The sequence below is a fragment of the Colobus angolensis genome, unplaced genomic scaffold, assembly GCF_000951035.1.
Source record: "Colobus angolensis palliatus isolate OR3802 unplaced genomic scaffold, Cang.pa_1.0 Scaffold616, whole genome shotgun sequence".
Taxonomy (NCBI): Eukaryota; Metazoa; Chordata; class Mammalia; order Primates; family Cercopithecidae; genus Colobus; species Colobus angolensis.
In genome coordinates, this window is record NW_012119777.1 from 541,020 (window position 1) to 554,689 (window position 13,670).

General features: G+C 38.7%; 2 protein-coding genes across 2 annotated transcripts in view; one reads left to right on the forward strand and one right to left on the reverse strand.

Moving 5' to 3' along the window:
• The window catches only part of MMP26 (matrix metallopeptidase 26), a 253,853-nt gene that overhangs the window by 60,374 nt on the left and 179,809 nt on the right, over window positions 1-13,670 (reverse strand). The window lies entirely within an intron of this gene.
• Window positions 10,768-11,793, forward strand: LOC105527319 (olfactory receptor 51G2). The gene is given in 3 exon segments (XM_011963615.1): window positions 10,768-10,826; window positions 10,829-11,494; window positions 11,497-11,793. Coding segments are annotated over 3 exon segments (939 nt in total). The 5' UTR covers window positions 10,768-10,798; the 3' UTR covers window positions 11,742-11,793.

Here is a 13,670-nt window from a genome sequence, read left to right on the forward strand (position 1 = left end):
AAAAAAATAAAATAAAATAAAATAAAAGGAAAGTCTCCAGAAGGAAAACATAAAAGTATGAAATTCACCATGAAGAAGAAGTAAATTTAACTAGTAGAGCTAGAAGCGAGTTACCTACACTAAAAAATTATCAATGAAGTTGATCATTTTTTCATATGCTTGTTGGTCATTATCTTAGGTGAAACATCTCAGAAACAGAAAGTCAAATGCTGCATGTTCTCCCTTATAAGTGAAAGCTAAATAATGTTTACACCTGGACATAGTGTTTGAAATAATAAACACTAGTGACTCAGAAATGTGGGAGAATGGGAGGGCAGTAAGGCATGGGAAGTTACTTAATGGATACAATATACATTACTTGGGTGATGGTTACACTAAAAGCCCAGACTTCACCACTATGCAATATATCTATGTAACAAAACTACACTTGTACCCTTTAAAATTATACAAAATTTTTAAAAGCAATAACTTTTAATAAAACTTTTTTAAAATTAAAAAACATCTTTTTAGAGCTTCTTCTTTCCCTGTGAATAAAACACTAAAGAAAACAACTGTAAACATAACCACTTTTGCATAACTTTAAATAAGTGCATATGATCGTGAATACATACAAAGGTACACAATGGCTCAGGTATTTTAAATATGTAGATTCATACAAATATACATCCTGATGAAATACCGAGTTTTTGATAAGACACATGCACTGAATGACAGTGCTTACATGCTCACACAGCGAAACCATGTAGATATGCACACGCATGCATATGTGTCCCAAATTAGAAACCTTCTGTAACTATACTTTTTCTTAGTACAGTGTTTCCATACTGGATGAAGCCATGAGCCTTTGGCCAGTGCATGACTGGAATCCCTCACTGATCTGTCACTGTCATTTATTTTATTTTATTGTGTTTTATTATACTTTATCCATGTTTACAACCTAGTCCACTTACTCATACTGGGCCTCTTTTGGAAAAGTCAGTATCCCTCTCTCTTTGCTAGACTGAGGTCCCAAGGCAGGATTTGGGACAACTTGGTTATAGCAGAGTTCTTTGGATGACATCTAAATTGTGAGCCTAGGGAAAAGAAGAGTTTCTCTTTTACAGAGTTCGAATAAGATAGGTACTTCATCCACTTGTCGTAAGAATATAGAAGTCCTACAAACTGTGCCTGTGTTTTCTGCCATTTGTCAGCTATCCCTTCAATACCAACGTGTTACTCAGCTCACAGAATATTGTTTGGAAATCAGGACAGAATCTAAATAAGCTCCAGTGGTTTGACGTAAAAGATTAGCTGTCTCTACACTCACAGAATTCAATAAATATTCACTTGTTCCTATAGTGTTATGTGTAAGTAAACACTCAAAGACGACGTCTGATACCTATCAGTAATGACTGCTTTTATTTACTACTAGAAGCATTTTATTTTCTGAATTAAAGTATACTTTTTAGGTAGGATATTAGAGAAAAGATTACTCTTCTCATTTTGGATATTTTATAGAGAATCAACATATGATGATAAACCTTAAATATAGGTAAAATTTGAATGAAACCCAAAGGGATTTTTATAATACAATTTCTCTCCCCATTTGGAGCTGAGAAATGAAACCAAAGTCCTTGACAGAACTGCACACAACACTACCTGAAACCATACTGAAGGAATTATATTTAATTGTTCTGTGCTTGCTTTGCATTTAATTATATGATCTTTGCTATTATCATTATGACCGTGATTTTCCATAATATTCTGAGCACGTCTTACCTCTGGGGCCTCATGTCAGAGTATGGAGGTTTCCTTTCTATGTCATAATGAGTTTGGTGTAAAGCCCAATCTCCAAATGTCAGTGACTAGAATGGAATTATGTTGGAAGAAATTAAGCTGGAACTTGTAGAAATAGTCAGAGCTGAATAAGAGGAGTGGAAGTGCATTGTGGAAACAATGTGGAAGGAAGGTACAGCAAGCAAAAAAGCACTTACGCAAGCCAGCTATAGATGGCCTACTCTTGGTTCTACTAGCTACTTACATTAAGGAAGGATTAAATTCAGGGCTGGCAAAGGTCTCTGAATAATGTTAGAAGCCAAGAGAAGAAGGCTTAGGTTTCTAAAAAAGGCCACAAAGAGCACTTATAAAAAGTTCTCATAAAGACAGAAATCTAGGTATCAGCAAAACATAGTAGCCTCTTTCCTCCCTTTTTTTTCCATCTCTGACCCAAGCCCCTCTCACCACCTTTTAGACTCATTCACTTGTCCTTGTCGTGCTTCTCAGTACAGGTAAGTAAACCAGTAACTTCTCAGGCATGAGGAAAACAGGCAAGCTAGCGGCTTTGCTTTGTTCCTGGTGTGGATTTTACTGTGCTTTTCTGAAGAACAAAATTTAGATGTAGGAGAGAAAGAATTAAGGTGCAGCGATGTGGCAGGAAGTTATCTCTGATGGAGGAAAGCCCAGAAAACCTCAGTCTAGTGAAACTTCTTCAAACAAATAGGTAATTTGGAAAAAAAACTAGACATGCATTCAGGTCCTAAGCACGGGACTGGAGACCTAGAGGTAGGAGTGGGTGGTGAGCAGAACTCTTTCCAGTCTTGCTCCTATGCTAAGCACACAGTGGCAAAGTGTCCTCTACAAAGCATTAGGAAGCCACACTCCAACCCTTCAAGTTTCTCTTTTCATGAATGTGTTTAGAAACATAAATCTGAAAATTGAATGCTTTTCTTTAAAATGAGGAAATTAAGAGTGTGGTGAAAAATAGAGAGAGAAAGAAGGCAGATTTCACTATAAAGAGTTTCCTCTTTCACAATGTTGCTTAATCAGTTTGCAGATCCTCACCAAATGGGAACTTAAGAGAGTGGATTTGGGAAGCTACAGAACAGCTAGGGTGGTCAGATATGATACATTGAATTCTAGTACCAGAACTCAGGAAGAGAGGAATGCAAGAAAGAGAAGAGAATGTATGCACACAAAGAAAGGCTCTGTGACCTCCTTCACCAGTTGGTAAATATATCCTGTGAGCCAAGTGATGCCTGGCACTGTCCTAGGCATTCATAAAATGAGGGAAGTTTATTGTCTACGTATTTCATTGGGCTTCTGAGAGCATCAAATGTCATGCTAGACCTGGAAACGCCAGTCAAGTGGGAGTACATGTGATGTACATTAAAATATGAATACATCTTATTTTCAAATTTTAAAAATTATAATGACTTACATTTTCATTATAATTGTTGTTACGAGAATTTGAAAAGTTAGAAAAAGATATAATAAAATTTATTAATTTAATTTTATATTTATATTTAAGTTCTTTTAAAGAGACATGGAGAGAGAAGAGACAGAGAAAACAGAGAAGGAGGGAGAGAAAAGAGTAAGAGATAGGGGAGAGAGCAAAGGGAGAAAACTGCACACAAAGTTTAACCTATATGTGATGAATAAATTAACACATAAAGGAATCACTAAGTAAATGAGAACATAGTCTTATCTTTCTAGCTAAGATTTCTTTCTGGAGAAAAGTGATTATTTATCTTCCTTTTATGTGCTTCTCTTTATTCTTGTCTCATTCCCACAATGCCAAACAAGAAGTAGAGCAAGCAACTACCAGAAAACAAGTCCAAATTACTGCTTTAGAGAACTATAAAAGAACTAAGAATATCTTAATAATAAACAATCAGAAACGATAAGATTTGAAAAAGATCAGAGCGGTTAAAATGATCAAAATTAGGCAAGATACATATTCTGAAGAAAGTACTAATGTTCAGGACAATAATGGCAACATATAACTTTTCTTCCAGACCATTTTACCATGCACATTCAACTTTCTGTTTGTTCATTATAATATGTCAATGGAAAAAGCCAGACAAAACTTCCTTCTGCTGAATCAATGGTATTGAGGTTTCTCTCTAGAGACAAAAGCATGGGATCTTTCATAAATGGCAGCACCCAACCTGCAGCCTTTACGCGAATGGGCATTCCAGAGAAAGTACCTGCCTGGCTCGTTGTGTCCATCTTCTCTCTTACCGGGGTAACTCAATACATAGTTAGACATGCCTGTCGCCTCTGTGAGCTCATGTATTAATTATTGGTTCTCTTGGTTGCCTCTGGCTTGGGTTTTGCCTTTTCTACCATTCCTGGTGCCCTGGATGTCTTCCGGTTTAATGACATCCAGGTTACTGCTGGTTACTGCTGATGTGGTCTTCATCCACATTTTCTTCTTCATAGAGTCTTAAGTTTTCTCACAATGACCTTGGACACTTTGGAAGTCATTTCTCACCATTAAAGTACACTTCACGGCTCAACCTTTCCAGAGTCCAAGAGGAGAGACTATTTTGTTTTGTTGTGTTGGTTAGTTGGTTGGTTTTGGACCAAGAGCCTGGCCCTTGTTTTCTCCCTCCCTGTCCTTCTAAGACAGTTATTTTCTTACAGACTGAGCATTCTGACCTATTCCTCTGTCTATACCAAAGTAACATGAATCTGGCCTGCTCTGGTGTAACTGTAAACTACATGTATTGCCTAGTGGCACGGGTGCAGGTTCAGTCATGGGTACTGTTCTCATTTTCACCTCCTACTCCCTATTTTAAACACCATGTCTTGCATGACACTCCCTGGGAGCAGTGTGGGGACACAGGACACCTATGTTTCTCTTCTTCGTATTGTTTTTGTGGTAGATATGGCTTTTTCTCATCAGAGAGCCTCTTTTTTCATCCCCAAACTACTTTATTCTTGATTGCCTTCACCATAATAAATGCTAATTTGTGTTAAACAGGCTCTGATTTTTCCATTTTAAGTACCTTTTTACCTGAATGTTAATTGAAAGGTATGTTTCTAACACACATTTTTAAATGATTGTAATGTTTGTCTAGTAAGACATTGAATATCAAACACGCTGTTAAAATTTTAATTTTCTCAAACTATATTCAGTGCTATCTTACTATTTAATAAAAGAGTCGATTTCTTCTTTAATTCTTACACAACACTTTTATACAGTAGGTTCAATGAGATAAATTACTGTAATCAATATCACATATCTAATGGATGAGGACTCAAAGTGACATGCAGGTCTATCTTACCTTGAAACCTGAACTTTTTGGCATTGTGCCATTTAGACTTTCTGAATTCTAGTTTCCCCACATCATATCTTGTTTTGTCCTTACAGAAACTTCATGGTTGAAATGTAAAGCACATAGGTTATCTTCTCTGCAATATTGATGAATCTCTGTACTCTTTCTAATTGAAGCTATTTCAAATATTAATCAAATATCTTTCTCTATCTTTTTTTCTCTATCTTTTTTTTTCTCTCTCTCTTTCCGAATATCTGGCATTCAAATCAAGTTTCTGCCAAAACACATCTAATACCAGCTCTCTTCTCCCAGAACTTTGCCTCAGAGGCTATAAATAAATATTACATGTGAGAGGTAGAAAATAAAATGTATGATTTTATTATATGCAAAATATTACTTTGGTTAGAAAATATTTACTAAATTGATGAATAAATGAGTGACAGAAAGTATGATATAGGCATAAAAGGGGTAATTAAGTTAAAATTAGACCAATACAGTGGACCTTAATTCAATATACTGGTGTCCTTGTAAGAAGAGTAAATTTGGATGCCGAACAAGAAAACAGGGGCACACACACATAGAGAAAAGGGCATCGAAGAACATAGTGAGAAAGTGGACTTGTGCAAACAAGAAGAGAAGTCTCAGGAGAAAACAAATCTGCTAACACTTTAATTTTAGATTTTGCTGGCCTTCAGAACTGCAAAAAGAAAAGGAAAAATATTTCTGTTGTTAAGCTACTCAGTTCAGTATTTTGTTATAGCATCCCTAGCAAACTAGTACAATAGGTAACCATATTTTGGAACAAATTCTACGCTGAAAGTACAGATATACTTTTAAATACAGGGGGGATAAAAATTCTATAATCAGAGTTGAAAAGTCATAAAGACAAGGATATGTGAAAATTCCTTTACCTTTGTAGCTGTTACAAATGTCAAAATTTCTGATTTTGTCTTGCAGGGGTGAGAACCAGAAATCTACATTTTAACATGTATCATAAGAGTTTCTGATCCATATTATCTGGGGACTGTGAGTTGGAAAACACTGCTTCATGATACTTAAATGTTTATACAACATGCTCAACCAAAGATAACTGTGGCCACAAGAGGAAGCTTGCCACATTCCAAAGGCATCAGCCAGGCCAACAAATTGAAATAACCTATAATGAGTGGTTTGGTAGTGTGGGGGCGTTTCCTAATATTTACACCTTTATGCTCCCAAAATAAATCAAGCAAGCTGGTTACTAATTATCTGGGTAATGAAAACACTGAAATGCCCTGTTCATTTCTCTCTCTAAAATGCCTTCTTCATCAGCTTTCCCAGAGGCCAAAAATGGATGATTAACTCTTCATACCCTTGTATAATCACATAAAACCTTCTTTTCAGTTCTAATTACCTTTTGCAGGGGTTCTTCTCACCCCCAAGTGTACAAGAACGGATTAGTTTCTCCAATTATCTCCTGGATGTCTGGAATCAAAGGACTGAGTTCTGAGTGGATCAGAGACAGGAAGAGGAGACGAAGTCCCTGAGAGTAGTCAGGAATCAGGAGCATATAGGGTTACCTGAGCACCCAGAATAATCGTCAATAACATCCCAGTGTTTCCAAGAACCTAGCCTGATTTCCTTCCTCCCCTGAGTGATGGAGTACGCATTCAATTTAAAAATCCCTTTTTAAATTCACTTATGATTGTAAAGTGAATGTAATTATCCAGTGTGCATAAACTGGAGTTATGCCATATCACACAAAAAACATTATCAATAGCACCCACTCTGCTTTCCCAAAGCAGTGGAGTTGGTTCAAAACTTTTTCCATATTCTTCACCAATGGTTGGTGCATGGCATCCTCTGGGCTTCCCATCCCGGTATGTCACAAGACCAGTCTCCTAGCCCCTTTTTCTTTTATCTCCAGGATCTGAGGTAATGAGGTCCAGGGAGCCAGGCCTGCTAGGGAATTGATTAAAGATCCTTGAAAGGGTCTCAATGGATACCTTGCACAGTTGCATAAAAGTCATGGATTTAAACATCCATCTTCCAGTCACTCTAGCGTTCATGGCCTTTATTTTTAGCCTTGGTATGTGAGGAGTTTATATAGTAACCAGGTGTTTGATGCTGAGTGTAGAGCCGAGAAAAGATCCCAGAGGACTCAGCCCGAGCTTTGGAGAGAGAAAGATAGGAGGGACTTTGTCTACCGAGAGGCTGCAGAGGGCACCTGCTAAAGATGGTAACTGTTGCAATCAGATCTGGCCGGCTTCATGGGTTCACAGGTCTGATCTTAGCACCAGCTCAGAAAGTAGACAACGTCTTTCTCACATTAGTCAATTTCCTTGGTTTCTTGCCCAGAGACTTGCCTCCTCTATGGTAACAGCAGGAATATTGATTAGACCCAGAGAGTTAAGCAAGTTAGGTGGGCAAAATTGACATTTAGGCATGAAACAAGCTCAGTTATTAAGGGTTCAACATCTACCCCCGGTCTCAGATACAAGTTAGTAGAACAGGAGTTATTTCCAAGAAACAAGGAAATGGGCAGGAAGTAGTCTAACTCTTTGGGAAAAAGTTTTTCTGTGACATAAAATGGTATTTCCCTGAGTGATCACAAAGTGTGGTCTATTATAATAGAATTAGAACGGTCATTCGACTTGCTCAAGTCCCTTCAGAAAGTAGTCTTAAAGCAAAACAACTTGAGGGCAGAAAGCCCATGGGTTAAGTCTATCCTTCTGATCCCACCATATTCTGGACAGCTGCTTTAGTCCTGGTCAGGAATAATGAAGTCCTTATCAAACCTGCTAATAGATTCTGCAAGGATTTTAAATGAAAGGCACTTAGAATAATTATCATACTAAGAACTCTCTGGGGAATAGGTTAAAGGTGATCTTTTCCAAGCAGATATCTCCTGGCATCATTATTCTCAATTTTATTTTATTTCCAAGTCGCCTCCTCTAACCTATCCTAATTATTCTCTCTGATTCCTGTTCTGCTCTACCTCCTTACAATCTGAAGCACAGTTCCAATCCCAAAGAAAGTCTGTCTTGAGTTTATAGGAAAAAAAGATATGATCCAGACATTTAACATTTCTCTATATCTTTCTAATTTAACCTCCACCCATTTCAGGCTGCCTTAACTTAAATAATTGCTGGGTTTGTTAACCAAAACTTTTCCAACTTTTCAGTATGTGCCTTGGAACTACAGAGATCTAAGTTTGAATTCCAACTCCGGCACTGACTGACTGCATGATTCTAGGGATATTATAAAATTCCCTAAGCCTCTCTTTCCTCATTTGCAAATTGAGACAATAATACTAACTTGAAAAGTTCTTCTAAAGTCTGGGTGTGATGATTTTTGGAATGTCCCTAATACAGAGCCTGGCAAATTGTAGCTGTTCTTCAGTAATTCTATTTCTTTCCTCTTCAACATCCTATTTTATTTTAATGTAAAAAATAATTTCCGTCTTAGGTTTATTTTGACATTAAAATGAAATAGGGTGGTGAAGAAGGAAGAAACAGAATTACTGAAGAGTATCTACTATTTGCCAGGCTCTCTGAATGTTTTACAACAGTAATTATGGAACATGGATGTTTTAATGCATTTCATCGTGCAATTAAAACACTGAACAGTTAGAGACTATTACATCAATGCAATAAAAACTGATTCTACAGAACACATAAAAATTACATTGTTAACCCAATATGTAGCTTGTCTATCCCTGACAGGTGAATTTATCACAGCTTTTCTGAATTCACTTTGATGTGTAATGTGGTAACCACTGATCATGGCCACAGCAGAAGCTGAGGAACACAGTATGAGAGCCTACATGATCTTCAAGTGGACAGTGAATTAATAGCCTGGACTATTAATGCCACCGTTATTAGAGTGAGAGAGAAAGTGTCCATGTATATCTTTATGTGTGTTTCTCCAATTAGTTTATTTATTTATTCAGCTAAAGAATCAGCAATGCTTTTAAAGGTCTGTTAAGCTAGCTGTGCTACTTGACGTTGAATTATTATCTATGTGGCAAGAAAGAGTAATCATTGTCTATATCCTGAAGTCTAGAGAAAAATCAAATATTCGTTCAAATCCTATTTTTGTCTTTACTATTTGTCTGATCTTAGAAATGTAAATAATTTTCTCTAAGCTTCTGTTTTCTTATCTACAGCATAATGTTATCAATAGAATATTCATAGGGTTTTTAAGGAGATAAAACCTGCACCAAGTTACTATTGGTTAGCTAAATAAAAAATAACTTATTCATGCAAAAAAAAAATGCTTAGCATCTGCTATGTACTGGGGCATGTTCTAAATACTGGATTGACAGAGGCAAACAAAGAAAAGCCCCTACCCTCTTTGAGCTCGTATTCTAGCGATGTTAATTGAGAGTGGGAAGATCCCTGCTCTGGAAGTCAGGAGGCCTAAATTGGCATATGACCTCTGCCCAGTGACAAGACTCTCCTGAGCCTTCATTTCTTCCTCTGTAGAAGACTGGGCCTTTCCAGCATCACTGCCCTGTGTTCAGCGGGCTTTCCTGGACATGACCTTGTGGTTGGGGATGTGGCCGTGGTTGACAGTGCTTTAGCCTCTTTTGCCACTTAGGTCCACAGCAGTTGGATTCCTGGACTTCTGGGGAATTCCGGTTACTGACTGACAGGAGGATCAAGGCTTTGATGTCTTACTCTAGCAGTCAGAAATAGCTTCACAGGTCATCATGCACATACTCTCCACCTCTCTCTGGAATTCTGTAAGCTGAACAGTATTTATGAGCTACTTGGACAAGGCTAAGCTTCTATGTCAGGAAGACCAGAGGAGAAGGTGAGTGAAAGGTTGGTCTGTGTCTCGAATTAGGGCTTGTATGGGCCTGGAGAAGTTAATCAAAAACAAAAAAGAGAAAGAAAGTAAAAAACTAAAACTACAGCAAAGAAAGCACAGTAAGATAAGGGAGAAGAAAACAAGCTGAAATGAAAGTTGGAATATTAGTGAGAGGTCTGGTAGAAAAAAGGCATGTGAGGAATTTTTTTTTTTCTTTTTTTTTTTTTTTTCAGAAAAGATCTACTTGTAAGAGGCAGGCAAAGTTAAATATGGTCAAAAGGAATAATAAGGAAACTCTCACTTCTTAGTCTGAAGGAGCAGAGAGCAAGGAGCATGCTGCTATAAGAGAAAAGTCCCCAACAACAGCTGTGGTCTTTAGTGGCACAACACAGCCACTGCCAACCCATAGTGCTGGCAGAGGGAGCCTGAAATCTCCCTCCTCCCACACTTTTTTTTTTTTTTTTTGTATTTTTAGTAGAGATGGGATTTCACTGTGTTAGCCAGCATGGTCTCGATCTCCTGACCTCATGATCCACCCACCTTGGCCTCCCAAAGTACTGGGATTACAGCTGTGAGCCACTGCGCCCGGCCCCTGGGTGCATCCCATTGGGTGAGACTAGTAAAAACTCCAGTGGCTAAGAAGACCTGATTGATACAGAAGTCAGAAAAGAGCAAAAAGTGTGGAACAACTCATTTAGAATCTCCAACTCACCCAGTTTGGCTCATCACTTCACAATTCCATGTCTTTGTTTCTTGTTGAAACTATGAGACTAATTTCCTCAAAAAGATATTAAGAGGAAGCCAAGGACCAGAAAGAAATAGCCACTAGAAGGAGCTGCACAGTTCTAGGTATATTTGATTCTAATATTTTTTCTTTAATTTCTACCAGGTGCAATCACTAGAACTGCCTCAATTTACTTCAGGATTTTGGGGGGCACCCACCTTCCCCCTTGTCTCCTCACACAATGACCCTGGGATCCCTGGGAAATGGCAGCAGCACGATTCTGCTACCTTCTTGCTGAGTGGCATTGCTGGGTTGGAGCACGTGCACATCTGGATCTCCATCCCGCTGTGCTTCATGTACCTGGTTTCCATCCTGGGCAACTGCACAATTCTTTTCATCATTAAAACAGAGTGCTCACTCCATGAACCTATGTATCTCTTCCTGTCCATGCTGGCTCTGATTGACCTGGGTCTGCCCCTTTGCACTCTCCCTACAGTCCTCGGCATCTTTTGGGTTGGGGCACGAGAAATTAGCCACGATGCCTGCTTTGCTCAGCTCTTTTTCATTCACTGTTTATCCTTCCTCGAGTCCTCTGTGCTACTGTCTATGGCCTTTGACCGCTTTGTGGCTATCTGCTGCCCCTTGCAGGATGCTTCCATTCTCACCAACACAGTCATTTGCAGGATTGGCCTGATCTCTCTGGGTCGTAGTGTAGCACTTATTTTTCCATTGCCTTTTATGCTCAAAAGATTCACCTATTGTGGCTCCCCAGTTCTCTCACATTCTTATTGTCTCCACCAAGAAGTGATGAAATTGACCTGTGCCAACATGAAGGCCAACAGCATCTATGGCATGTTTGTCGTCGTCTCTACAGTGCGTATAGACTCACTGCTCATCCTCCTCTCTTACGCTCTGATCTTGCACACCGTGCTGTCCATCGCTCCAGGGCTGAGAGACTCAAGGCTCTTAACACCTGTGTTTCCCACATCTGTGCTGTGCTGCTCTTCTACACTCCCATGATTGGCCTCTCTGTCATCCATCGCTTTGGAAAGCAGGCACCCACCCTGATCCAGGTGGTCATGGATTTCACGTATCTTCTCTTTCCTCCTGTGATGAATCCCATTGTCTACAGTGTGAAGACTAAACAGATCCGGGATCGAGTGACCCATGCCTTTTGTTACTAACTGTGTCTAGTGTTAGAGCCACTATCTCCTGAAACATGCCCTTGTTTACCTATCCTTTATAATTTCTAACATGCATGAAATAAAAGAGACATTTACTTACTCAACAAATACGTATAGGGATGAGTCACGGTCCTTACAGAACCCTCACTCTGTTGTGGCAAGGGCGAGGGGGGATAAAATGTAATATGATATGGTAAATTTTGTTTTCTAAAAATAGCCACAAGAATAATTCTAATCCCACATTCTCTTCCAGGAACTTGCTACTCCTCATAAAGAGATAGGGTCTATTTCTTCTCCCCTTGTAACTGGATAGAATTTGTAAACGCCTCATGAATTGAATATTGTGGAAATAGCCCATGTATCTCCTCTCTCTCTCTCTCTTCCACCTCAATTCCTCTACTATTTCTGTCTGTTTCACTCAACGCTTGTTTTTGAAACCCAGCCCCTATACTAAGAGGAAGCCCAGATGATGTGGAGAGGGCCCACATAAGGTGTTCCATCCAATAGGCTCAACCAAGGTCTCACTCAGCTAAGGCTGAGAACTTAGCGGAGTCAGTGTTAACCACCAGTGGGTGGAGAATCCTCAGATTATTACATTCCTCAACCTTCCAGCCTCTCCAACTGGCATCTGGTAAAGCAATCAATTGTTCTCTGACTCAGCCAAAATTGCAGATTTGTAAACAAAATAAATATTTTTAAGACGCTAAATTTTGGAAAGATTCATTACACAATCACATGTTAATTGTATTCTTCAAAGTTAAAAGAAGTCGGTTTGGGAGTCATCTTCCCCTAGCTGGGGGAAGGGAGCATCAAAAAACTTGTCCCTGAGTTGACACAGTAATAGCCTTAAGGGAAATGTAGACATTAGGCAGTCAAAAACTGTAAGAGGAAGGAGACAAAAATATGCTCCAGTCCAAAGGAACAACATGTGCAAACCTGAAGCAGAAGCGAGAGAGACAAAAATGTATTCTGAGAATTATCTGAAGTGGTGTTTTTGTTGCCATTTTTTTTCTCTAGAATGTCGGGAAGGTTTAAGAAAAATGAGGTGAAGTGGAAACAGATTGGGGTACTGACTGTATCAGAAAGATTACAAGCCAAGGAACCAAGGATAGTTTGTTATGTCCTTTTATATGTTGTATTGTTATGGTACCCCCAAGACATTCTAGATAAAAGTTATATTTTGAGTAATACATGTCAATATAGTATTTGCAGTTTTAGCTTGGAGGTAACTGTGAGGAAAGCAAACTTGAATATGATATTGCCAAGGGGAGCTTTGAACACCTAGAGAGAAGCATGAGAATGTCATGTTCCTGCATGGTTTTAGTGCAGGATCAAGAAAAGGTGTGGCTGAATACAATGTCTTCTACCATGAAGTGTATGTGGAGCCAGTTCTCACCTGAGGCTGTTCTCTTCCAAGGCAATCTAGTACCCCAGACATTTAACATTGGATATGCCTGTCCCTGCTCCCAACACCAGTGTCCCATCCTGTTTGGCATGAGAACACTGTTTCTGCAATGATATCATCAACCCTAAAACAATCAAAAGGATCAGAACCCAGTTTAAAAGAGCTTGGTTAGTCACAAAGTTGAGAATGACCATTTGAGAAACACAGACCCCAAAGGAATGGGGTCATTGCTCCAAAGCTGAAAAGTTAAGGATTTGCTTATGCACGTGGAAAGCAAACAAATTTAAGAGGACTACAACATTTTCCATCCTAAGGCTGATTTTTGAGTTATAGCAATTTGAATAGTTACAGCTTTTTTTCTTTTCCAATTGGAAAGAGTATATTTAACATTCCAGGCTAGACAGCGTGATAGTCCTGAGGTTTTCATGTAAGAGAAGTTAAGATGTAAGTTAATCTATATTGAAAATCAACAATGGAGTGGGAAAAGGTCTTCTCTAGCATCCTATAGTTTTTTACAACATTTT